Source organism: Anguilla anguilla, chromosome 2 (genome assembly GCF_013347855.1).
Source record: "Anguilla anguilla isolate fAngAng1 chromosome 2, fAngAng1.pri, whole genome shotgun sequence".
Taxonomy (NCBI): domain Eukaryota; kingdom Metazoa; phylum Chordata; class Actinopteri; order Anguilliformes; family Anguillidae; genus Anguilla; species Anguilla anguilla.
Window position 1 is genome coordinate 56,307,925 of NC_049202.1, and position 25,959 is coordinate 56,333,883.

Here is a 25,959-nt window from a genome sequence, read left to right on the forward strand (position 1 = left end):
TGAAAGTAATAGTGATAGCAATGGTAAGGGTGATGGTGATGATGATAGATGGTAGTAATAAGAATATCAATATGGGAACTTTGACATGATAGGCAGTTTTAGGTTGTGTGTGTGAAGATAGTTGCAGGTGGGTGAGTATGTGTGAATGAGTTTAGCATTTTCAACTAACTGTACATCTATATATGTATTGGTCTGCATTCTTAAATATTTTGTCTGAGTAACTTGCATTCCTACATTTATTTCCATTATATAATGCAGAGCTTATACTATCTCTGAACTGGAATGCACTGTATGGATGTTGCTAATAGCAGAAATTGAGAATCAATTTTTAAACATTTTTTAAAACTGTCTGCTATAGCACCACTATGTGGCAAATCAGGGTAAAATTTGCTGCATCCTTCTGTGCAAGCATCTACCATTGTGCGAAATTGTCAAGTCACCAAAAGGTTTTGCTGGCATTCCGAAACCGATAACATTAATAATAATAAAACCAAGCAACAAAATAGGTTGCCGCATCAGAGCAGTGCTTTGAACATAATTAGGGGGCCAGACAATCACTAATTTATTTTCGTGTAAGGCCTGGACTTCACAGATTGCAGTTCAGCATACTCCCGACAGAGGTTGTACAACACTTTAATTCAAAGCATTTCCAAGGTAACCAACAATTCCCGAGTGCAATGTACACAAATTTGAGTTAGTTTCACCACACAGCTGCAAAAGCTACAAAATAAATCGAAAATACCCGTTGGCTTCTGGAGAGAATTTTGTAAAACCTTTATGTTATAACCCACTGTTCATCACTGACAAACCACTTTGCATACAGAGGCTACATTATCTTTAATTTGCGACACAACCGAGCCTGTACGTTTGCCAGTTCACGTGAACGGTCTTGAAAGAAAAACGAAGATACAAATCGCTAAGAACGAATTTACCTTTTGGATATGAATTATCATTACGTCGTGGCCATCGGTTTCCAAGTCAGCAAGCAAGCTACGTTTTGTTTTGGAGTGTACTTGGTTTTAAAACAAAGTACCAATATATTTATAATTTGTATTTACTGTAGTCGATACATCCACTTATCAAATAATTTGTAACTAAACTAGCTAAGCAGCTTGTAGCCACGTGTGTGGCCGGAATTCCGTGCCAGCGAGTCGGGCGTGTATAGTTTGGCATTGATAAATCGATTGCTGTATGAGTTGTGGCTGTGCTGTAACAGTTCAGTGAGAGAACGACAAAGCGGCTCCACCACTCAGAAGAAACGCAGCTAGCTACTGGAGCGCAATATATCTGTCTAGCAGGCAACTTTGGTTCGCGGAAAATGCAACAGAGGCTATGACAAATAAGCAAGCATTTTGGACTGCAATCCAAATAGAGGAAACTTTCCTCTTTTTGCATCCTGGCTCGTGGCTCAAGAGAAGCTACACTGCTCGGAAATTCGGAAAATAACTCGTTAGAGATGCCCACATTGGCTACTCCAGCGACGCTCTCGTCTTCACAATTGACACCAGATCAGCTCACGGTCATTGTGGCCTCAAGTAAGTAACAGTTGCTCAGGCAACTCTCCCGTCGGCTGCTACCACTAACTTTGATGTAATTGAACTATGTTTCTTATGATGTTACTAGCTTGCTATCTTAACCAGCCATTAAAAAAAAAAAAAAAATGTCTTACTGACCGAATATTTTTTTTTATTCCTACAATTAACCTGAAATATTGACGTCAAAAAAGATCTTGTTGATTTCAGAAACAGTTTTGCAAATTTCCCCTAAAAACGTTTTGTCAGAAATAATTTTAAATAACGTAACTTCTGAATTTTTTTTCAATTCAATATGTAGCCTACGGTAGACCACAGACTATTCACAGAAACCTTGAATCTAATTTGCTTTATGGGATTCTATTGCGATTTTTTTTTTAATTCAGAAAGTGGACAACGAATTGACACGTTCAACCAAATGGGTAACTCGATGTTTGTCCAACTCAGACTGTCTATATTGCTTGCTGTGCATCTACATGTCTTATTTTTATTTAAAAACTATATTTGCATGTAACATTAAAACATCCTAAACAACAAAACTTAGTTATATTGTTAGACCATGGATATGCAATGCTGAATTTGTTAAACACATAGTAGTGAGTGAGGTTTCCCCCTTTTCACTTCCCCATCTAGTCTCCTGCCTGGTGTTTTTTGTGGTGATCGTAGTGCTGCTGACTATCCTGTATCGGAAGGACCCGCTCTGCTGCAAAGTCCGAGCTTATCAGGAATCGCATCAGTACTCTGTAAGACCCACTTATTTTTGGTGTGTTATACCCAGGAAAAGTGTAAGCGTTGGGGGCGTAAAAAAATAAAACCTAGCCCTGATATGGTTCAAATAGCCACCCAACCATATCAAGCCAGAAATATCAAAAATAGGCCTATTTCAAACGTAAAAATTAATTTGTATCACTATTAACCTTCTGTGCTGTCCATGGAACACAACAGGCAGAATAATTTTGCAATGCTTTTAGGCATGGGACAGTGGGCTTCTATTGTAGAATGATTAAAATGAGTGTTTGCCTTGTCTGGACTTTGATTCTACCTCAAATATAGAAAGGGTCCTTCAAGATAACATTAACTTCATTAATTGTTGGCGTAATCATTAGGTTTTCTTGGCATTAGGCACGCTTTATCTCCCATTAAGGTGAACACAGTTGCGTGTCTCGTCAGTTATATAAACACATTTTTGATATTTAGTTAATTGTTCTTTCTTTAAGACTTAGTGTTAGTATATCAATTCCATTCATTCTTTACCATTTTTAATTTTGTTAATTTCTGTTGCAATAATATGATTTTCTGTAATGTATGATTAAATCATTTCTGAGTAGATTATTCTGTATTATTATTCTAATAGCCTAGTAAACTCATGTCCACATGGAAAACCAGGATGCTTGTGCCAGGAAGTGCAAGGGGTTGCCTTCCTTCCCTAGGGGAAATGCTAACACATCTGTTGCTATGTTTGGCTGTTGAAAAAATAAATAGCCTAAATTGAACAGGAAATGATGTCAATGATTGCTCTATGCAACTGTGACCATCGTGACCTGCTGCACATTAAAGTCTTGCCATAAAATCCTAATTTGTATTATATGGAATTTCTGAAACCAAAACCATACCACAGATGAACCTGGTGTACTTGGCTTATTGGCTGGATTGTCCAGAGTCTTGCCAGGCTGGCTCTTGTAATTTGACACTGCTTGGGATGTGCACCCATCCAATAAACTGTATGCACAAAGAATTGTGGGCTTGTTGCTGTTGGCAACAAATGAGAGATTTGTTTGTGTGGATACAAGAAAGAAGCATTGTTGGTGGGTAAAATGGGTAAAACTGGTAAAACGTGTGGGGAATGAATTAAAAGATAAATTGAACAGTTGAATCTGTTTGAAATTAGAGTAAAAATGCAGTTGGTAGCTGTACATAGGCATTACGATTTTACAGAGCCTTTATACATCTATACAACTGTATATTAAATAGCCTTTACCAAAATTACGGCATGGTTGCATTTTCCACTCTGAAAAAATAGCAGCTTGATGGTTTTGTGCCAGTGAATACATTCTTATGCTAAAAAAATTAGGATCATAAGAATGTGTGAGGTAAGCCTGAACAAATGACCCATCTAATTCAAAATATGGAGGGTGTTAATCTGTTGTAATTTCTGGTAATTTGAATATTCTGAATTTGAATATTTAAACAATTTTGTGTGGTCACAACGGTTTGTGGATTGTTTCCTGGGCATGGTGTCCTGGCAGGATCTAGCTGTAATATGAACAGAGCCCATTGTCTTTATTGCAGAGACTCAGGCTGAATGAAGTAAAGATTTATTTTGGGACAAAAGTGCTGTTCACTTTGTCACCTTCACCACTCTCCCTACCTAATTAATCGTGCTGTTTCATTTGAACAGCGGAGGAGCAGCATCAGAGGAGCCTGCTTGCCTGAACTTTTCCAAGGGATTACTCATTTCAGTACACTGTTTGCTAGAATTAGTCATTGTACACATGTACAGTTTTTTTAAATTGAATATTTGTATCTAATGAAGATAGATAAAGTGTCTGAAACAAAGATTATGTCCACAAAAAGATGCACAAAAAAGAAATAAAAACATGAGTCCTTGTGGTGTAAGATTATTCTTGGGATATAAGCATTTTTATTAGGAAACCAACTTCAGAACAAGCCAGAACGAGGGAGGCATCTTCTGTGAATAAGACAATACATTCTTTGTCAGTGCTGAAAAATGTAGACTGCCATGGGGGTCTTCTACGATTTCAATTCTGATTTTACACGGCTGTGCTTTTTAACACTGAGTGAATTGGCTGAAAGAAAACCAAAAGGACGTCACTTTTACCGAAGTACAAACCAGTGAGGAAAGAGTGACCTTTGACGCTTGCTTTTCTTTGGTGTCTCTGTGTCACACGCTGGGGGGTTGCCGAGGTCAAAGTGTGTCAGAGTTACGTACGTCACCTCAGTAGGCACTAGCTGTTTGTCTTTGTCTTTTGCCTTCTCTCCTTTTTGATGAAACGCGGCGGTGCAGCTTACACTTTCTAATGACATGTAAATGTTTTGACAGTAGCTTAGAAGTTGTATAATATTTCACCCTGCTGAGTGTATCAGGTAACAGATGGTGGTTTTGTGGTGGCAGTAACTGTGTAGTGTAGTACTTCAGCCCACTAGTGAAAAGCTGGTATACCCGCCTGCAGTTAAAAGGCAGACAAGGGAGATGTACAATAGGCCATCCTGTAATTTGTTGCCAGGATCCCTGTAAAGAGCTAAAGGAAGACATTGCATTATACTACAACACAAAGACCTTCAATTAGACCTGCTGCAACCGCTTTCTCAGCTAGGGTATTTCCACTTCTAAACACATAATGAGCACATCATTGGGGGAGGGGGGAGGGGGGCGGGGGGTCATTGAAATGACAATATTTATTGAACATATACCAGCAACAATCAGAGGGGGAAAAAGGCCACATAAATTGTCTTGTCTGTTCTATCTGTCAATCTTTATTATTTGTCCAGTCTGTGTGATCTTGAAGAATTTGAATAATTGAAAATTTGAATGCTGCAGCACTTCCTCAAATCAGCATAAAGGTACATTACACTAACCGAGGGATGTTTTCATTAAGGTTGGTGACTGTAGCACTAGCTGAAATGTATACTAACATTAGGACATAATCTTCACTTTGTCCAGGAAGCACCACCCCAATACTACAGCAGTAGGCAGACATTAGTGGGGTCTACCTATAATGACCCAAGCTCAGAGATGACCTATGACAACCATGCTCCGGTAAGTTATTCCAATAATGTTAAGTCTCCTTGGAAAATTGCCATCTCAGCATTTTTGCTTTAGTGGTTATAAGGTTCTGCTTTTAATTTTTAAAAAAAATCACGAACATCATTATAAATCTGAGATAATAAATAAATAGATAAGAATTAATAGTCAGGCTGTCTTTGTAAAGAGTTTTGCTTGTTCCATATATAAAGATGACTTTTTTACATAACGTTTAAAATTATAATTTCTGTAATAGTCTTGAAACTCTGAGTAATTTCCTCAAGAAATATAAATAAATGGCTGCCACCTTGTGTCTTCAAAGCCAACTTCAGTGATTGTGAAAGTGTGGGAGAGATCTATACCACATTTGGCATCAAAAAATCTCCCCTTAATATGTACAGTGACACAATGGCTGTTCTTTGGGCAGAGGTACATGTAGGGAAATATTTGTGGTATTGTAGAACCCCTGCTTTTTAGTTATCCTTCAACAAATATGCTAATTATATTTGATGTTCTAGAGGAAAGATAAATATGCAGACGTGCCTCATGTCCAAGCATGAGATGTTCCTTCATAAAAACTCTACTGAGACTCCGAACAAGTGAAATCAAACATTGCTAAATATTGTTAGCCTCTATACCACTAGTTTGGTGCAGTATGCTGTAAGGAATGCCACTTAATGCAAAAACAAACACGGTGTTCCCCAGTGAATTTAAGTAGATGCTGCACTGCTAAAATTGGATGTACAAAAATCAAGTGGGTTAATTAATAAAAATGTCAAATAACCACAATTCCTCTGTGGAGTTATGAATTTGGTATGCAGAAGGTTTTTATTTTAAATTGCACAGATCGTTTTGAGAGTGAGGTTGTCAAGGCCATGCTGATAAAGAGGAAAAGGAGCAGTTATTTCCTGCATTGTCCTCTTTGAGTTTGCTCTTTTCTACTGCTGTGGTTGTGCTTGGGTTGGGTAAACATGGAAAGTTCCATAGTTCTGTGGGGGGATGGGGGGATTGAATCTCTGATCTCACTGGGTAGCCATTATCCTGTGTCTGCAGCAGCCGGGACACGTGTTTGTCATTGGGCAGGCCAGCAGCTATCACCTGCCCTCCATGGATGCACCGCTCCCTCGCCTGCCCTCCTATGAGAGTGTGCGCAAGAAGGACCGGCAGCGGCAGATCCACATGATGATCGCCGACCGATTCGGCCTGAACGCCACCATTGAAACTGAGGTGAGCGTCTGCACAGCCAGTGTATTTGCAGTGGCTGATAAGACAGACTCTGTGGAGCATTGCGGAACTTCCTCGCTCAGAACTTGTTAAACACGAGCTGCGTTTGCACCACTAATCCACCACAGTTCCTTATTTGAAATTCTTGACTTGGTATCCTATTTTGGAGGGAATTGCATTTGTCAGGCTCCAGGAATTATGAAGGTATTAAATCATGACAGTTCTTTGCTGCGGTGGAAATAAATCATGAATATGACCTGCCCTTCACCTGATATTTGAAGAACAAAAAATGAAGGCTAAGTTTGCCTTTCAGAGTACAATTTCTATGTTATGACTGGGATGTTTTCAATACTTTTATTTTTTTTTATCAAGCATACCCCTTGAACAAAGTAACAAGCATATCCAAGATTATGAACAGATTGCGCTGCAAGACATAAACACCTGAAAAGCATATGTCATTAAATATTTACTTATCTTCTCTGTTTTTTAACAACTTGGTCTTGTGAGTCTGAAAACCTCCTCCTTGAACAGTTGAGAGATTTATGGTGGGTAACTGCCCTCTGGAAACATGGTACCGCCTGTGTGGATGACGGAAGTAAAACACAGCCTCATTTGGCTGGTACATCCTGCATTTTTATTATGCTCGGGAAGAAGGCATTCTATTGCCTGTGGGACCTCCAAGCAATATAAAGATAAGAGGCAGTAGTTAAGGGGCCATGCAGCCTGATGAGGGAGATAAAAGTATGTGCTCTGGGTTGGCATTTTTGCCAAGATCCACCCTGCAAGTAAATTTGATGTGCTGGCTATGATTGGTAACAGATTGAAATGCTGTCCTTTGTGAAGCATTACGCAGCCGATCGCCTTGCATATCTGGTTTTTTAAAGGTCATCTCTACTTTCCACTGTCCACAAAAACCCTGGCACACATTGCAAAAACTGACAGAACCATAAGAGCTGCACTAACTCTAATCCAAACAAAAAAAAACCCTTTGTCCCTGTTTATGTTTTCAGATGTTGGACATAGATAGTTTGATTAATCCAGCTACATACATATACCATTACGATAAGTGGACTGGAGCCCCACCTGCTGTATCCACGAACAGGCTGGCTCAAATAATCTATTTATGGGCTATTCACTTGATGTTTACAATGAAGGGGGAGTGTTTCCCTCCTTCAGTGCGCGTCAGTATGCTGAGCCCAGAATTTAAATGAAAAACAACCTTTTGAATTGACGTTGCCTTCTGCATTCCCATTCTCACTAAGCCACAGTTGGGTAATCTCACAGGCCAACAAATTCAAACATAGGTGAGTGATCTCAGCTCCATTCAAATTCATGTGAATATGTCCCCTATACGTGGAGGGAAAAAGTTCACCTCGGTTCCCAATTTTCTACATTTTAAATCATTTTAGTGCTTACTTTCAACCAATTTTCTCAGGATTCCTCAGGGTGTCCATTGAAGCTATATACAGTTCTGCACATCAATATGTCAGGTTTTCTCAACCAGAAAATGTTCTGTGGAAAGCATTAATCTGAGGTACTGTGGAGCCTGGTCCCATGTAGTCTTATTTTGTTCTGACTCAGTTCTCAGTTGAATCTGTATTACCTGAGCTCTTAACTGTCTTAACTGAATATAGATATTTATTAAGTTTAGTGCAGGTGTCTCAATTTTATTTAGTTGAAACACTTATTCATTGCCCCTGTGAACAGTTTATTACTCTTAATGAACTGGGCAATTAAACAGGATGGCTATTTGTGTCACTAATTTGTTGAAGGGGCTCAAATATATAGAAATAATACTTTGGTTTATTTCTTCTAGAATTAACACATCTCCTGTAACCATTAGTGGTAATACAGAACTAGCAGCCTACACTTGGGCACATTGGCGCACACGTTGGCATTCAATTAACAACTCCTTCAAGTCTGATTAATGGACAGCTGGAATAACAAGCAACCAGGAGTGCAAGACCAGGATTGTGAAACATTGGTACCAGGCTTACATAATCAAAGCTATTGCAAAACACTGAAGAAAACCTGAGCAGATAAATTCCAAAAATATTTTAAAAAAATAACAATGATATCAAAGACAACTTGTAAAGAACAAATTGTCCAATAGATTTTAGGAAGTGACACAAAGTGCATTCATCTGCAGTTAGTCTTGCCTTGTTGTCTTGATGATCTCATAAACATGTCTGTTTTTGAGTGAGTCACTCCAGCTCGTATACTTTAAAGCACTGAACTGTCTCACCCCAGTTGCACAGCTGCAGGCCTATGCTGCAGGCTTGGTGCACAGATCTTGCCATACTGGCCTTTCCTCTGTCTAGTTTCCTTAAAATCTAATAAAAATGAATTCCTTATTAAATCCTCTGTTATATTTTATCCCCAGAGCAAGTGTTGAGAGTTTATCCTTATGTTATTATAATGCAATACTTGTATATTAACTGTTTTCTATGTATTATATCATGTGACTCATGTTAATAGTCCTTGAGATTTAGAAAGCCACTATACAATGGAAGGTTTTGAGAGACACAATGCAGCTGTACAATATAGTAGTAGTAATAATAATAATAATAATGCACTGAGGCATGTGTTATACTACATTTGCTTCTCCATTTACCCTTGTTTTTCTTTTTTCTCCCAGCCACCTCCAACTTATGAGGAATCCATCCGTCAGTCTGTGGTGATTCCTTCTGTCAATTTTGGCTCTACTGATAACCTCGTGGCTTCTGTTGCTGCCACACAGTCCACAGTACCACCCCATTTAGGAAGCCAACAGAACCCCTCTACCTGCCATGACCCAAACACCTGAGAGCCTCCCAGTGATGCCAAAGACACAGAGGAATGAGAAGGGAATGCACTCCTGGACATTTTATATCATAAGAATTTTAACAACACAAAACGAGTTACAATATAATTTTCAGGAGAATGTTGAGCTTCCTTTCGATTGAGCTCAATGAAAGTAACCTCATGTGACCATGAAATGACAAAGTTTAATAAGGCAAGGGGCAGACAGCCTTTGCTAATGTGATGCAGAAGTCGGCTGTCTAATTGTCTGTGCTTAATAGGAATGATTTCAGAGCATTGAAATGAGCTGCAAAAACAAGAAAAAAAAACACATTTCTTCATGAGGTTGAGAGCTTTGAACTTTGCCATGGTTGCTCAATGTCCCTGGTTCACGTAAGGCCGCTGCTGCTTTTAGAAAGTCACATACATGACTAACAGCTTTAGGCGGTTCCGGATGTGAACATGCCAGTTAATGTAAAATCCTGTTTTAAAATGCTTAATCCGTAAAGAGCCGTCTCACTCTTGGTTTGTGTCCCTGGGGGAATTACTCTTTAACCCAGGTCAAACTCCATTCACAGGAAGGTGCATGGTGTCCAAGCTTGTACCAAAGATACTTTTGCTTTATTTTGCACAAGAGTGTTCTTTTAGTTCTTCCATTTCATTTTAAACATCTTTGGAATCCAGCCCCACCTCCACTAAGCCTGCTTCTAGCTTCCCTCCCTTACCCTCCTCCATTTCACCCCCCCCCCCCCATCATCCTCCCTTGCTCTCTGAGTTCACCATGGCCACGCTTAAATATCTTACCCAGTGAAAGAAAAGTACATATTCAGGATACAGATGTGCTCAATCATTTCAGCTTGCCATGCTCCAGTATAGAAGTACCAGGCACACAAGTTACCCCACTCTCCCCCCCACACAAGCCAGGACGTTTGTCTTAATCAGCTCTTTGAGAAATTTTAAGCCATTGAAATCATATTTTTATATGAGATGTTTTTACTTTTTCATATACTTTTGATCACTGTTGGAATTTAAGGCATTTGAGGAAAATGAATGTATAGAACAAAGTGTATAATCTTCCGCTAGGTTTATATTCCAAAGCCATATTATCCTGGTAAAATAAACGGGAAAATCAAACTCTCTAGATGGACCATAGTATACATTTGTTTATTTAGATGGCCAGAGTATGTTTTGTTCATGTGTTTTGTGGCTAAAGATCGACAGCATGTTGAATGAGGAAACCTAAGTTTAAAAAAAATTATATTTTGCACTCCTCGCAGCATTCCTGAGCCTTGTCCTTTGACTACCCTCCACCTGATTCCTCTGAGATGGAAGATAGTTGAGTGGTGGTTGATCAGAGGGAACTTCCTGTTAGTATATCCTGTTCTTATCCAGTTTGTTTCCCCAACTGGGTCAACTCAGTGTCTGTAAATATTACTTGGAGGACAGAAGATTAAACCAACAATGTACTGTATGGTTCATACTGACATCAGTTTGAAAATCTGTAAATAAAAATATTTAAATTTTGTATCCTTATTTGTCAGTTATTTTCATTCTCACCATGCTGGCGTGGTGAGACCATACATAAATATGTGTGTATTCAAGTACCTTAGAATGGCAGTCCCAGCTCACAGCATTTTGGCATACTCTTGCATTTACATTTAATACAATTAATTATGAAGCACAGCTGCCTGAAGGTACATTTCCTGTTAATGTTGTACAAGGCATTTGGAGAAAAAAAAATCCTATGTGATTGGAGGTTGCACTTTTGGCATCAGTTGAATGTTGAGACACCTTGTGGACAGCTGAAGCATTGCTGTTGATTACCCCAGTGTCTCCACTTCTGATTGGAGCAGCCTCCTGTCATAATCATGGCATGCCCCTACCAGTACACATTGCGCTAAAAGGTTATCAAACCACATTACAATTTAACTATATGCAAAGGATTTAAATAATGCTAAGTGTATGGGAATTTCATTCAAGTTAATTGAACCATTGGAGTACAGGTCATTTCTAAACAAAAGCATGTTCTAAAAAGAATATGAAATGAATTAAGAATAAAAGTAACTCTTGGAAAAATCCCAGTATCAAAATGTGAATTTCCCAAGTTTGGGAATTCATACTAGTTTCCTAGAAATCATTCAGGTCTTTATTTTTGGAACTTATGCACATCTTTGGGAATACAATTCTAAAATCAAACACTCAACAGGCATTTTCAACTTTTCGCTACAAGGTTTTTTTTTTTTTTTGTTTTTTGGCAGAAAAATCGAACAGAAATGTAAATTAAGTGACTATAAACCATGGAGATTAAGCAAAATAAATAAAACTTCAGTATGAAAAGAGATCAGAAAAACTCCTTTTGAATAAAATGCAGGGTGAATGACAGCATATTTCCTGACTGTTTGTTATGTCAACACAGCATTGACTGCTTTTTATTTCTTAACATCTGTTTAAATTGCCATTTAACAACCCTAAACACCCCAGCAGGGGATAATACAAAGACTTTCTCATTAAGCACTTGAACAACAAAGTCACAGTGAGAAGACAGTGGCACTAATGAGGTCTTCCATGTAGCCATTTCAAAATCCAACTAACAGATTTGAACTAAGTTTTTTAAGTAATCCTCAGTTCTCCTTTGGGAACATAAAGGTAACCCCACAGATCAGACAAGCATTGAGGCCTCTGAGACCATTCCAAATGAAAAACAGGCCTCCAAACGAGGTGTCATGGGGAGCACTCTTCACCAGTTTGTTCCTCTCAATTAAGCAATAAGTGATTAAACCACAAACAAAAAAAGCCATCATATAAACAAAATGTTTTAAATAACAAAGCAGTAGCTACTTAAACCAATTAGTTCCCTGTTGTCAGACAACTAAAAATGCTGAGCATTCATAATGCCTAATGCAACTTCTGTTCAAGTTATTTTTCTATTAAGAATATTTCAAACCTCTAAAATAATACAATAAAACCTTAGACATATTTTGGTCTTATTTGAGGTTCCCTCCATCACAATTCAACCAGTATTTAGGGGTTTCACAGGCTTTCAAATTTTATTCAAATGTCCTTCAGGCGGTCTGTGTATTAAGATCAATAAAACTGAATTTTAGACATGGTATCATGCATAGTTTACAGGGGTCAAAAGATATTCCAAAATTGGCTGCCAGTTTGGGGATTAACACTTATCTGAAATAAATATGACTGAAATAAAAATGAGTTAATTTACAGTAACTATACTGAATGCAAAGAACACACACAGAGTACATTTTTGTCCCAAATATGAATGTAGTATGTATAAAAATTAAATTAACAAAATTCTTCAAGAATGAAAAGTCATGTGGGCAAAATTGTACACTCATGACACATTCACAAATAAAGCATAGTGATATAATGTTGATATTTGCACCAGGTTATCATCCATATGGAATTCCTTCATGGTTCAAATCAATGTATTCTTAATCCTGACTATGGACCATATCTTGATGCAATACACTCTTTGAACACAGGAAAGGGGGGGGGGGGTGACATTTCACAGCTATAAACCATAGGAAATATAATCTTGCACATCCCCAAAACAATCATATATTAAAAAGCTTTGTGTTTGGTTTAAAACAGGGCAGAGGTTTGCAACAGTGTCCTTTTTCTTCTGGAACACTGAACCAGACCAGCAGACTCTAGTGGACAAAGACTAGGATATATGTTTCAAGTAGACATTATAACAGTATAAAACATTTTGTCATTTTAACAAGGAGTTATGTAAGGGTGATATGATATCCATTTCCACAAGTTAGCTGTATATATATCTCAATGAATTTATGAAAGAATGAGGCTGAAAAAAATATGCCCACATTAGATTTTCCTCTATTGAACCATTCTATAACCATTTGCACAGACTGCATGTTTTTAAAGTATGAATAACTGAGGGATACAGACATCTGACAATCACGCCTCAGTAAAAGGCAACCATTTTGCATGATCATTGATAATTTATTTCTCAACAACTATTTGGAATCTGGAGCTCTACTCTTTCTAGTCTCCAGTCTCGAGTCTTTACAGATAGGCAAGGTACATGCATATTAAAAATGAATGGATTCTGAAGGAACAGATCCAGCAGCCTAGTCCATTTACTGTGGAATGACTCTTAAAATTTCACAGAGCCTGATGGAACTGTATGTTAGGACTTCATTTTATTTACAAATTCAGCTTAAACATGTATTTCCATAACATAACATAAAATAAGATAGGGATTCTCCAATTTCCAAGCAACTCAAGATCCAGACAAAACTGTGACACTAAAAGAAGGAAAGAAAGTGGCCAATGACTCATGTTCTCGAAATCAGATGTGAAAAGGGTGCAGACGGAGGTAGGGCAGGTCTCAAACCATGTCGACAAGTTTGAAGGTCCCCTGTTGCTTGGTTGGGACAACATTGATGAAAGTCTTATAAAGCACTGCACCATTTGGGAGCTTTATCACAGACAATCCTTCCTGGCTGCGAGGAGACGGTACGTACACTTCCTTGGTGAACCTGACAATGCCATCTTCAAGAGCGAACAGAGTCTTATTGGTTCCAATGCCAACCTGGGTTATTTAAACACAAGGAAATGAAAATAAATTCTCAGTTTAATTGTGGTGTGGGAGGGACAGCAAATATATAGTATCACCCTCACTGTGATAAAGGTGGAATGGGGAACTCTCTCTTACATGTGCTCCTGGATACCAGCGCATAGCTCCTTGTGTAGCTAGGATGTTACCAGCATGGACAAAACTTCCTAGAAATAAATGTTAAAATATATCATTACATAAACATGATGTGAAAATTATATATTGTATGTCAAGCTTTGTATATGAAATGTTTAAACATTATACTTGAATAACAACTCAGCATATTTTTCATCTGCTTAGCATTTTTATGATCATAGGAATTGGTATCCCAACTCAATGATACAGATATTACATATACAATTCTTATTCATCATATAAATCAACAAATTGAAAAGCCAACAAAACCATCAATGAGAATTTTTTTTCCAAATAGGAGCTAGTATATTGTCTAAACAAAGTACAAAACAAGTTATTGTGAGAATACTGATTTATTGGCATACCATTTACATGCTTGAACCCATATCTGCGCCCGGGACTCTTTCCCCCTTGATTCTTACAAGACCCTCCTGACTTTTTGGATGCATCCCTCGTGGACACCACCCAGAAGGGTTGACAGGGCAGCAGCGTGCCTTCGATGAGAGAGAAATCAGAAGACGTGCATCAGCTGTCTAGTGAGGTTAAGTACGGTACCTAGTACTTTGAAAGAAGAGAACAGTTAGGAAGCAGACGTTAGCTACTTTAGATAGCTAGATACCTGGCTCGCAGCCTTTCTAAGGAACGTTTGCCAGACTTTGATTTAAACCCTGCGTAGCAGCGAGGAGGTTGAAAATTTGCCACTGAAAATGGTAGTCAAATATAGAGCTTATGTGAAATACAGCTGTAGTGTTACCTAACGATTTCTAAGACTGTTTGCATGACTGTTGTTCGCCACATGTCCAGCTAATGATTGTCGGCATGACTAGCTAGTTTGCTCAAATCTAGTTACAACATTTTGGAAGGTGTAGGGCAAATTTGACCAACCTAGCTAAGTATATATTAGCATTAGATATAGGAAGAACAACGTTTCGAGATATGTAACATTTAAAAAGCAAACATCACAGTTAGAATAAGAACAACATACACTATCAAATAATGTACACTATTACTATATATCAAAGTTAATACGAGACGACTAGTTTTATCATTACCCGGTCTGGATTTAAGAAGCAAGGACGTGAGCGCCGCCATTTTGAAATATTTCGTAAACTTTGACCTTTGAGCGTAAACCGTCACTGGAGGCGAAAGCGTCATCTACTTAAATATACAAAGAACCCCGCACAACAGCTAGTTCATCATGTAAGGTATGGTTTTGTGCTGAACGTTCTATGTATGAATCACAATGCACTAAGATTGGTTTACGGAACTATTTTACTGAGTTACTGCAATGCTATTCTGATCGTTTTATTTCAACACGAAGACAAAAAAAGAGTGCGTATTATCTTGACCAATGAATTGTCTCTGCTCTTCTTGCCCGGGAAATCCAAGATAATACGTGATACCCCACGGATAGTTTTATAGTACCACGGTAATACAGGTAATATTTTAGATATTAGCTGAAATAATTGCTTCAAATATTTAGTCTTATTTCAGTACCGTCGTGAAACTACGTGCAGTCAACTGTGATAACTTTCTATCTGTATTTTGTGTCACGTTTTTGACATTTATGGCCGGTTTAACAGACACCGATTTAGATTAGTCCTGAACTAAATTGAGTTTAGTATCGGGAATCTTTATTCAAAATTGAATTTAGCCAAGAACTAAGCTTAATATGTAACTGCGAAACTGGCACGTAGTCGAACTGGCTGAACCTCTTGAGGCTGGAAAAGTGAACTAAGTCAACAATTAGCAGGAAGTTATCCTCCAGTGTTAAGGACGTACCTTCTACGTGTCTCGCAACACTAGTAGTTAGCTTGTAACAAAATTTGCTCTTGTTAGATTTGCTAGCATGGGTATAAAGCCATCAATTTGCATTTGCCAGATATCAAAAGAGCTGTGCATTATAACTTTGCTCGTTGTTTCGCTAACTTACCTAGCTAGCTCACTATTTAACACATGCAGTCACATTGCACATTGCCAGCGAGTCAAGATAGTGTTGCAGTGACTTACAAGGGCTGCTGTATTGTAGCTGTCCGTAAATTAGGTATTTTTCCTTTATTGTTTAAATACTCTGCTCTTATCCAGTGTTAATGTTGTTTACTCCTATTTCCTGTTTGTCGTTTGCCGCATCACAGATTGCAGTGCGTTCATTCTGAAATTGGGTACTTTGGACCGAGGTTCAGCATGGGAGGCAGCAGGCTTAATGCCCAACCCAGCGATGAAGACACTAGTGACACAGATGATCTACCGGTCTATGACTTCCTACAGTTCTCAAACAGGCAAGCAGGCCACAGACAAACGGAGGCAGATGAATTGGTGGTCCTCAACAGTTCAGACTCTGAGACCCTGGCCCCACCGTTCTTAGGGTCTAACCCTGAGCCCTCTTCTCTGCTGCCACAGCAGAGGGAGGAGAAGGTCCTCTTGGTCAGCAGTGACAGTGAGGAGGAGGTTTTTGTGCCCTTGGCAATGAGACTGAAGGAGCGCCTAGGTGATCCTACCACATCCACAGCCACCATGTGCCCAGGTCCACCCCAGCGTGCTTCTGCCAACCGCACTGACCCCCCTGTGCGACCACACTATTGTAAAACCAGCTCAGGCCCCACTCCAGCAGGCCACCCCAACACCCCGCTCCTTCTTGACCAGGAGGAAGATGAAGAAAGCTCAGTGGGCCCCAAGGCGCCAGTCTTTGATTTACATCCAGCAGAGTTCTGCACATGGACAGAAGGGGGTGCCTCTCCTCCAAAGAAGAAGGTGGCCAAACGGAGTCCAGCGGAGATGGAGGCAGCAAGGGGGGAGGCTGTGCGTAGGAAGGAGGCTCGGGAGAGGCAGCAGGTTGAGAAGGAAGTGCGCAGGCTGCAGCTGGAGAAGCAGAGGGTGGAGAAGAGGGCCCTGGCTGATGCAGTGAAAGCTCTGAGGCCAGAGGAGTGCATCAAGCACATGGTGGTGTCTGTGGACCCAGGCAAGTGTCTCCCCAAAGGCAGGATAACACAATGCTGGAATCCAATTAAAGGGGTGATCTAATAAAGTAAAGTGTCTGCCCTCGTAATTAAACGCCGCTGTGTTAGAGATGACATTGTTCAGATTAAGACTGCGCAGCAGTTTATCAGTAATTATCTCTGATGCCTTGACGTTAATGACTAAAATGACCCCATCCATTTTTCGCTCCTGAAATGGGAACAAAAAAACATTTAGCATGTAAATTACAATGGCGATCTCTAAAAAAATCTTCATTCGGCAACAGAAGCAGTGTTTCATTTGAAGCCAGTGAACAAGTTTAGCAACAGCTACAGCTATCATATGCCTACTGACTGCGGTGCCAGGAATGACATCTGGTGTGTGGCAACATTTTGTCAAGGCATTAAAATAGTAAATTCCTAAATGTCTGACAGCAAATTGCCATTTTCAGGGAACACAACCAGTTAAAACAGTCATTGGAAAGGATGGAACTCCTCCATACTTTTGATGGAATACAGTTCCGCTCCCTCTATGCTGTTAAAATACTATACAAAGGCTATAAATAAACATTCCTGGCTACTTTGTCATGATTCCATAATTGCAAATGAGTAAATAGCATATTGGTTGGTGGTAATATTAACAGATCTGAAAATTTTGAAATACTGATTTTTTTTAACTGGCAAAAAGAATTCAATTTATTTCCTGAGTAACAATAACAACCACAACCTTACCATCAACCATATAAGATTTTTCCACCCCTGTCTGCGGGAAATAAAACAACATCACTCTGAAAAACATGCTTAAACGCTTGCCTTAATGCTTGTCCGTTGCTCAGTATTAGGTTCAGCGTTTTAATAGGATTAGACTTGTTAGCTGTGCTAGGTGAGATGGGTCTAACGGACACATATTAACATGGCTTCCTGCGTTTGCCCAGCTCTGCTGCAGCTGGATGGCGGCGGTGTGCTTCTCACATCCCTGCAGGCTCTGGGCTGCAGCTGTGCCATAGAGAGTCAGGATCTGCCCTGCAGCATCACCTGGGCCCGGAGGACTCCTGGCACACAGGTGAGCAGAGCTCGTCTCAGGTAGACGTGCGCACAATCATCCCAGAAGTACCCGCCTGCTTCGACGTGGTCCCCCCGGGATGTGGTTCCCATTTAAAGATTCCCATTGACTTCCTTGACTCTGACTGCTGTGCTTTTTGATTGGCAGGCCGGAGAGACGCAGTGTATTCCGGAATCCCACACCGTGATCAGTGTGCCAGTGGAGAACTTCATCTCCATGGTCCACAGTCACAGTCAGGTATGACCAGAGGCCTGCGGTAACAGAGTTATAATAGAGCAGCTCAGCGGAGCGTTCAACCTGCAGTAATTATCATCACATGAATAGGATCGTGCCACTTTCCATTTTAGCTGCTTCAGTTAATTAAACTTCATTAGAAAAGTGTTGCAACATGTTGCTAATTGTAGTTTACGTAGAGATGCTCTGAAGAGAGCAGGCGTTTCTGCTTTTAATGAAGCACCATGTATGTGTGTGCTTTAGGGATCAAATTTTTGCTCATTTTTAATGAGAAAGTAAAAATGAAATGATAGTAATAATCCTCACTATCATCATCATTAAATATCATGTAGTATGTGTGTATGTTATTTTCTACAGTTTGCAATCAGGCACTACTTATGTTTAAGTGAGTGTGGGATTCATTGCATGTGTTACTGGTGCATCTGATGAATGGTTTGAGCAAATAGAGATATGCTTCCATCCATATCTGCATCTGTCCTAATGAGCAGAGTAGTACAGTATGCAAATTGCTTTTGGAAATCTGTGCCTAATGAGAGGAATCAGAAATACACCATACACTATGAAAGACTGAGATTTTAATGTACAGGCACTAAATGTAAATTGGTTCTATTTACTAAATTAAAGAGAGTATTTCATATATGTATAAAATACAGTGAAAAATTATTTTATAATTTGACCCTTGATAAAGATGTGTGGAAAAGGCTGCATTGAACAAGTGCCTGTGGACATCTGGTCAACGATCAACAGAATGCAAATTGAGAAAATGTTTTGAAATGAAGTCATGGCCCAACAGATTAACCGTGGATTTGTCTGCCACTGCTAATTTCCTCTGTGGGCAGTTGTGTGGTCGCATATGTTTGCATTGCGTAACATGGCACGGGTTCAACACAAGCGTGCATCCTCAGAGTGTAATGGGCCTGCAAGCTCGGCTGCCTCCTTTGCAGGTGCAGAAGGGCCACTCTGTTGATTGCGGCCTGACTCTGACTGCATGGACACTGCGCCTCCTGGCTCGCGGTTCAGGCCACACCCCCAGCCTGGCTGTCATCGACCTGGAGAAGTACTTCAGGTGAGGGGATGAGGGAAGTGCAGAAGCCTAACAGGTTCTTGGCATTACTGTGCGTGCTACCCCTTTAGTTGCTGTCCTTTGTAAGAGTTTTGTCTGACAGCACTGTAGGTCAGGAAGGCCTCGACTTTCTCCTGGGGGAAATCAGGAGTGTTGTGCGCTAAATTATGCAGAGATGAAAGTGCTCATAGCGTTTGTATCTTTTGAGTGACATAAACACCCTTGTCTGCAGATCCCAGAAGTCTCAGGTGCAGAAGAAGCACCGCCAGGCCGTGCTGGGAGAGGAGCAGGGGGCAGGCCCAGGGGTGGGGAAAAGGAGGAAGAGGAAAGAGGGAGGACAGCAGCTTCCTGACGTGACCCGGGTGGAGGTGGAGGAGGCAGGTTTCCTCTCTGCAGTTACGCCGAAGAGCGTCTCTTATCTCTGTGTCTGAAATCCGTCTCATTTCGCATTCTGTGGACAAAACGAGTCTAAAACTTCACCTCTCCTTCCTCCCTTTCTTTCTTTTCAGTTTTTATATGTGCTCTGTCACCTCAGCGGGGGAGGGGAAGCTGTCTGCATTGCGATTGCTGATAAGTTCAGGAGCAGCAGGCTTCAGGAGTGTCTGTGCTCTCCGCCGTCTCTAACCTCTTTCCTGCTCCCCCCAGGCCCTGGTGGACCTGCAGCTGAACACCAGCGTTCAGGTGCGCTTCCTGCCCTCTTGGAAAGAGTTCTCAGATTATATCACCATGTCGACCAAAGCTGTGGCGGAGGCACCTTTCAAGTGAGCGACTGAATTTGTAAAATTGGTGTTTAAGAACGGCGGACTCCAGCTGGTGGCTGTGGAATAAATTCGCCGCGCTAATCTTGCCTGGGTTATTGAACACAGCGGTCTGTCCCTAGCTCAAAAGCAGTGACTGTGCCATTGTTAGCGGGATCTGACTGCACCGCGCCCGCCTTTGTGGCTCTGTCTCTCAGGAAGGAGCGGGAGAAGACGGGCTTCAGTTTCTGCCTGGAGAGCGAGTGGGCCGGGGGCTGCCGGGTGGACCGGGGGGGGAAGGGCCTGCTGCAGGTGTGGAAGAGGCAGATCCAGCAGCTGAACCGGGTCAGCCCCGACATCGCCAGCGCCGTCCTCGCCGCCTACCCCTCCCCGCGGCTGCTGGCTCAGGTGACCGCGCCGCCGCGAACGCCCGCCCTGACGCGCACCGCGCACGCACACTGGGCGAGCGTGAAGCCGCAACAGGCTCGCATTGAAACGCAAATAGGCCCACGCTGATGAGGCTGGGAAAATAGCCACAAACAAATACTCTAGTGCTGAAGATCCATAACTACAGTTTTGCAGTAGCAGAAATATGTCATCTGCTGTGCCAAGTAGAGCTTTCGTATTGTTGTTGCATCATTCTTGAACTTTGGCAGAGGGCGTGCAATCTATTTTGGCTTCAGTACAATTAGGTTGCCTGCCAGGTCAGTTTTTGGAAAGATCTAGGAAGGCTGTGTTAACATAAAACACCCAGCCTATTTTGAATCCGTTATCTGAGTGGGGTACGTTAGCACTGCTTAAGGGATTGAATAGTTGTATTTGTGAACAGACAACCATTCTACTGCTTTTGATGATAGTGATCTTAAAGTCAGTGAATGCCTTTGTAAATGAAAATAGCACAGTCTGATTCATAGCCTGAGTCACAAACGATAAAGTGAAAGATTCCTGTGCACAATTGTTGTCCTGTCCATTTGGTGCTTGCCTATTGATTACTGTCTCTGAGTCAACTTGTGAGTCAACAAGTTTTCCCGCACCTATACACAGATATTGGGAGGTAGCTAACTTCAAGTTATCGTCATCCAGAGAATCATCCAGATTTGATGACTAGCTAGGAAACTATGCTTGTGCACTCACTCACTGGCAGTTACCACAACAACCATTTTTAAACATCTGCTTGTGTGTAAGAAACAGTAGTATTTCACTTCGCCTCTGATTGGTCCGTGAGAAGTGGACTTATGCTGACGTGCTCATGTGTACTTTTCCGGCTTCTTTAAAGGTTTTTCCTGCTGCCTTTGTCTGCTGTCTTTGTTGGCAGGTGTCAGGCTTGCTTTAGGGATGTGATTGCTGGTGCTTGTCTAAAACAAATCGATGCTGCCTTCTGTGAGTGGCAGTTAGCTGCCTGTCAGCCTGCTGGCTGCTCCTGGTAAATTGTGAGCAAGATGAGGCTCACTGCATTAGTAATGTGTGGAGCGGACTCTTAATTAAAAAGCAGGGTTTTGTGGGTAGATTAACGGGAGCTGTTTTTTTAATACCATAAGGCTAGGGCTATGCTTCATGTTAAAGGTCCTTTTTGTAATACATGCTGCACCTCCTCCTGGATTGATTATTTTTGTTTGATGCAGGCCTACGGACGGTGCAGGACAGAGCGTGAGAAACTCTCCCTCCTTTCGGACGTTCTGATTCGACGCGGGGAGGGCGTGACCTCAACCACTCGCAGGGTTGGCCCAGAGCTCTCCAAACGCCTCTTCCTGCTAATGACATCATCAGACCCCCAGCAGGTCCTTGACTCCACAGTTGATTGATTGCACAAGTACAGAAAATGGCAACTCAACCTTTAAATATAATTGCATTGGACCAAAATGGGACTATAAAATGGTACAATAAAGGCCTGTTCCAGTCTGTTTTAACTTTAGCTTTCATATATTTATCTGTTGCATATTTTGACTTGTATGAATGTTTTAAATTAAAAGTGTTTTTTTATGAAGTCATAGAGTGTTGACTTTTGCTTTCTTGATCTACAGCAGTTGATCTTATAGAGGCATCTTAACAGTCTCCCCCTTCTGGAACGTTTGTGCACATTGACATGGAAACATGGTACTGACACATTTTGACAGCTGCTACTTTAAAAGACTTCTGTTCTCCTTTAAGCTCTTTTTCTTGACACATTTCGTTCCATAGATTTCTGAAGATTTGGGGCAACCGATTCCAATGAAACTTGGCTTCTGCCTGTCTTCTGACTTCAATAAAAACTAGAGTCTTATATCTAATTAAGACCCGTCAAGTAAGATCACAGTACAGTAGCGGGTCAAGCACAGTATTGATGCTATAACATTGCATGCTCTAAATGCACTTTTTTGTTGAGCTTTTCTGTGCAGTTTTCCATTGTTCCTTTAAAGTAGAAAGTAGAAAACCCTTCACAGACTGTTCTAACCGCTTACCATTTTGAGTCCGTTCCTGCCGACAGCTTCACGCAAGGCCTGACCAGTAAGGGCCGATTGTCACAATTGTAGCTGTTTGCCTCTTGCCTTCCCGGCTGTGTCGCGGCTCGCGGCGTCGCTTGGCTCTTGTTTGCCGCTGTTATTGAACTTGTCACTCGTTGAGCCATGATGGAGTTTTTCGCTCTCGACGAGGATCAGCCGCACTGACTCAAGACTGTACTGCTCACGGCTCATTTCCAGCACATTAGCAAATGGCACCTGACCAAGAGAGGGCCGCGCTCCCGAAATGAGGAGCAAGGTAACGAGGCGTGAAATGTGCTTAAGAGATGAGCCTGGTGCCTCGCTCCTGTTTCCCAGGGCAGTGTCTCACTGCGTTTTAAAGGCGCTGTCGAGAGGTGGGGTTGGGGGGGGGGTGTTCAGCCCCTCTTTTTAAACGCTCTGGGATTCGGAGCGGCAGGAGATCAATGGTCCGGTTCATTTTGCGGAGATGAAGTCGCAGGAGGCGCGGGTGTCAGCGGGCAGTTTGTCACCGTCTCCTCTGCTGACAGCCTGTGATAGTGCGTGTTTTTCTCTGAGGAGAATACCTTTCACAGGGACGAGCTGCACAGACAGACTGGCTGGGACTTCAGAACTTTGAGCATGGGATGTCGTTTGCTTCCTCTTGGATGTTTTCATAAAAAATATTTGAAGAGACCAGACAAAAAAGGCAAAAATGATTGAGAATCTATTCAAATGTTTTGAATGAAAACATCCAAGGAGAAGCAAAACATATCCCCAGTTCAAAGTTTTGAAGTCCCATCCAATCTGTGAAGCTCTGTGGACCTTTATATTTTCCCCATGTTAATTGCAGATGTAAAACTACACATTCAAAGTAGTTTTCTTCGGACTGATTCCTTCTGTTTGTTCACATTTAATTGGAATTAAATATCCTTGTAGTTTAATCATTGAAAGGAAATGACATCGACCTTCAAGTAGAATAAACATAAGATCATTCAGCTTGTTTAAGTCCATTTTCCTTTTGAAATGCTGCTTTTACTGTAACCCCAGCCTGGAAATTCATAACCTTCAGAGGCTTAATAATTGCCACATTGAATACAGGTTCTCCATGTAATTCAATGGTAAAGGAAGAGTCTGTATACAAAAACACCTCAGGCTATTCTCCCGAGTTCATCAAAACCTCAGCTCAACAGAACATCAGAACACACAGGTAGAAATTTGCACTTCCGTTAAAAACAAGTGTATGCACGGAGGTCTGGAAGTGTATCTGAGTGTGAGTCAATTTACCACAAAGGCGTCTGTTACCTTGCTGCAGGCATTGACCATTAATTTTTACAAGCCCCTGTGAAAAAATAAATGTAAATAAAAAAATAAAAAAACTCTGCTTCACACGGAGGTGATGGTCTTGTGTCCCTCGTGATGCATGTAAAATAATGATTGAACAGTGTATGTGGTTTCCTCCAGCATGCTTGCTGTGCTCCCTTATTCTCTGGCTTCTCTCACCAAACCATGGGCAGGGATTTCATGCTCATGCCTGCATAATCATTGCAGAATCTGACCATTCTGTAATTTTAATTTCCACTATAGGGTACCTTATATCTTCTCGAGGGACATGGATGTTTGAATGGACGTGATAACAGAGCAACTATGTTATTCACCACATGGGGGCAGACTTATTCCATGTTCAAAGCTTTCCAAAAATCTGTTCAATTAAGAAAAAAAAGCACTGGCATGCATGGGGAATTTTGATAATGAATATCCAGACTCTGAGTTTAAAATGTATTCAGAAAGGTATGGAAAGGATCGTATTTTACTGCCACTCAAAGTCTTTGGTAATGGCACTGACTCGGTACAGACATATGGTGTGTAGAAAGGGTTTTCAGGCAACAACAAGAATGGCTGTGATCTATAGCATTCAGAGATGTGATAAAAAGGAGTCTGCTACAGAACATGTCATTTTGTGAAATTTGTTTTCAATTTATTCTCTCTTGCATTTTCTCCCACTCGTAGAGAAGTGTGCATCTCTGCATTGAAAATGGTGTTTTCGTTGCTGTCCCATCAACTAATTAATAATGTATAAGAGAGAAGTGCAATAAAATGTTCCTGTGACCCAGGGGACAGGAATGGGGTGAAGTGTGCCTTTGTGCAGTGTGGGGTTCTAGACTGGAAGTTATTATAGTGCATGTCGCGAAGTCTGTGAACATGACACTGCTTGCAGAAAATGGTCACAGTGACTCCTAATGCTGCAGTTCCCTTGCTGATTGGTAATATTCTAGGTAAAGTGGAGGTTAAGGAGACCGCAGAATTTAGGTTCACTCATTTCCTCACCATGAACTTTATTCTATAGTTTTCAGACCAGCATTTAGTAATAGCCCAGTAGCAGTAATTTCGTAGTAATGGTAATGCTTGTTGTAGGTTATTTTATACCCCACCCAGTATATTTTAGACCTGTATTCCTTATTGTCTATGGGCACCCCAATCAGATAGGAGGAAGTCACGATTCAGGTACTGGATAATTCAGGTGACTATATGCAACATGATAGACTAAACTAATTAAATAATATAGAAGTATTCCATCTAAAAAACAATTATCAGAAGGTTTTGCTCTGGCTCCTATCCAGTTCTTTTGTTGTCAATTTGACAGGCATCTGCCCACATAGCATATCATTGAGAAGATGCTTGTCAAATTGTAAATTAGGTTTAAAACTGGCTTATTTTACTGCTTCAAGAATGAATCTCCCAAGAATTGAGCATTAATTAAAATGCACAATGTTTTGATCATTCATCATTGTTGTCAGGAAATGTTCACTTTATGTAAACATATATTTATTTTTCTGCAATGTTAATGTGCGCTAATGTCCCTTCTAATGGCCACAGATTTTAGTTTGGCACAGTAATACCTATAATCGGGGATGGGCGTGCCATTGCTTGCAATTCATTCTATTTGGTTCATGCCCAATCATTTTTGTGAGCATTTGTTTTCATAATCAAAAGCTAGTCATTGTCACCCTGATAGTACCCCAGACTGCCTTATGCAATTGCAAATTGTGTCATTTGTGCTAAGTGAATGCAACTCATCATCTTAATCCTTATCAACATCAGCATCCTTCACCATCATCAAAAATATGAAACTGTATACATCCTGGATAATAAAAAAAGGCACTGAACTATGCAAGATATTGCAATGTGTTTGGAAGTGTCATGTAAATAAATTATTTTATAGCAAGAAACATGGCTACATCTTTCTTGTTAGCTCACTGGCGAGTTGTCAATTATTTTCAAGACTAATAATCTCTTGTGTGTTGATACTAACAAACTGGCTGGCTCACTGTCTTATACTTTAAATTAAGCTCAAAACTGTAAGTCACTGGTGGCTGGTATTCCCTGCCAAGAATATCTGCAAGTCGTATGTGACTTTACAGTCACAATTTTTTTATTGTA

General features: G+C 40.7%; 3 protein-coding genes across 10 annotated transcripts; 2 read left to right on the forward strand and 1 right to left on the reverse strand.

The window, feature by feature from the left end:
* The first annotated feature begins 700 nt into the window (after positions 1 to 700).
* Positions 701 to 10,828, forward strand: si:ch73-364h19.1. 4 transcript variants are annotated; one of them, XM_035405160.1, is made up of 5 exons: positions 703 to 1,535; positions 2,166 to 2,275; positions 5,215 to 5,310; positions 6,352 to 6,522; positions 9,158 to 10,828. In XM_035405160.1, exons 1-5 carry the CDS (start codon positions 1,457 to 1,459, stop codon positions 9,323 to 9,325), a joined length of 624 nt encoding a protein of 207 aa, XP_035261051.1. In that variant the 5' UTR covers positions 703 to 1,456; the 3' UTR covers positions 9,326 to 10,828. The 4 variants fall into 4 exon arrangements, with proteins under 4 accessions (XP_035261052.1, XP_035261053.1, XP_035261051.1 ...); XM_035405159.1 differs by having other exon boundaries at positions 707 to 1,535; positions 6,349 to 6,522; XM_035405161.1 differs by lacking the exon at positions 5,215 to 5,310 and having other exon boundaries at positions 701 to 1,535; positions 6,349 to 6,522.
* A 592-nt stretch (positions 10,829 to 11,420) lies between these two features.
* Positions 11,421 to 15,187, reverse strand: mrpl27 (mitochondrial ribosomal protein L27). The gene is made up of 4 exons (XM_035405163.1): positions 15,085 to 15,187; positions 14,398 to 14,526; positions 13,997 to 14,064; positions 11,421 to 13,873 (listed from the first exon to the last, which is right to left on the reverse strand). Exons 1-4 carry the CDS (start codon positions 15,185 to 15,187, stop codon positions 13,670 to 13,672), a joined length of 504 nt encoding a protein of 167 aa, XP_035261054.1. The 3' UTR covers positions 11,421 to 13,669.
* eme1 (essential meiotic structure-specific endonuclease 1) lies at positions 14,553 to 22,068 on the forward strand. 5 transcript variants are annotated; one of them, XM_035405157.1, is made up of 9 exons: positions 14,553 to 14,573; positions 16,168 to 16,991; positions 17,922 to 18,049; positions 18,197 to 18,286; positions 19,228 to 19,349; positions 19,579 to 19,723; positions 19,992 to 20,107; positions 20,302 to 20,491; positions 21,706 to 22,068. In XM_035405157.1, exons 2-9 carry the CDS (start codon positions 16,217 to 16,219, stop codon positions 21,883 to 21,885), a joined length of 1,746 nt encoding a protein of 581 aa, XP_035261048.1. In that variant the 5' UTR covers positions 14,553 to 14,573; positions 16,168 to 16,216; the 3' UTR covers positions 21,886 to 22,068. The 5 variants fall into 5 exon arrangements, with proteins under 5 accessions (XP_035261048.1, XP_035261045.1, XP_035261044.1 ...); XM_035405154.1 differs by lacking the exon at positions 14,553 to 14,573 and adding an exon at positions 15,156 to 15,237; XM_035405153.1 differs by lacking the exon at positions 14,553 to 14,573 and adding an exon at positions 15,245 to 15,470.
* The last annotated feature ends 3,891 nt before the right edge of the window (positions 22,069 to 25,959 follow it).

Coding starts and splice junctions, on each gene's coding strand:
- si:ch73-364h19.1 (XM_035405159.1), top strand. CDS start 1,457: ATGCCCACATTGGCTACTCCAGCGACGCTCTCGTCTTCACAATTGACA. Junction 5,311..6,348: donor CCTATGACAACCATGCTCCG/GTAAGTTATTCC, acceptor CTGTGTCTGCAG/CAGCCGGGACACGTGTTTGT. Junction 6,523..9,157: donor ACGCCACCATTGAAACTGAG/GTGAGCGTCTGC, acceptor TTTTTCTCCCAG/CCACCTCCAACTTATGAGGA.
- mrpl27 (XM_035405163.1), bottom strand. CDS start 15,187: ATGACGCTTTCGCCTCCAGTGACGGTTTACGCTCAAAGGTCAAAGTTT. Junction 14,527..15,084: donor GCTTCTTAAATCCAGACCGG/GTAATGATAAAA, acceptor CTCTCATCGAAG/GCACGCTGCTGCCCTGTCAA. Junction 14,065..14,397: donor TGGGTTCAAGCATGTAAATG/GTATGCCAATAA, acceptor ATTTATTTCTAG/GAAGTTTTGTCCATGCTGGT.
- eme1 (XM_035405157.1), top strand. CDS start 16,217: ATGGGAGGCAGCAGGCTTAATGCCCAACCCAGCGATGAAGACACTAGT. Junction 18,050..18,196: donor GGAGGACTCCTGGCACACAG/GTGAGCAGAGCT, acceptor TTTGATTGGCAG/GCCGGAGAGACGCAGTGTAT. Junction 19,350..19,578: donor GACCTGGAGAAGTACTTCAG/GTGAGGGGATGA, acceptor CCTTGTCTGCAG/ATCCCAGAAGTCTCAGGTGC.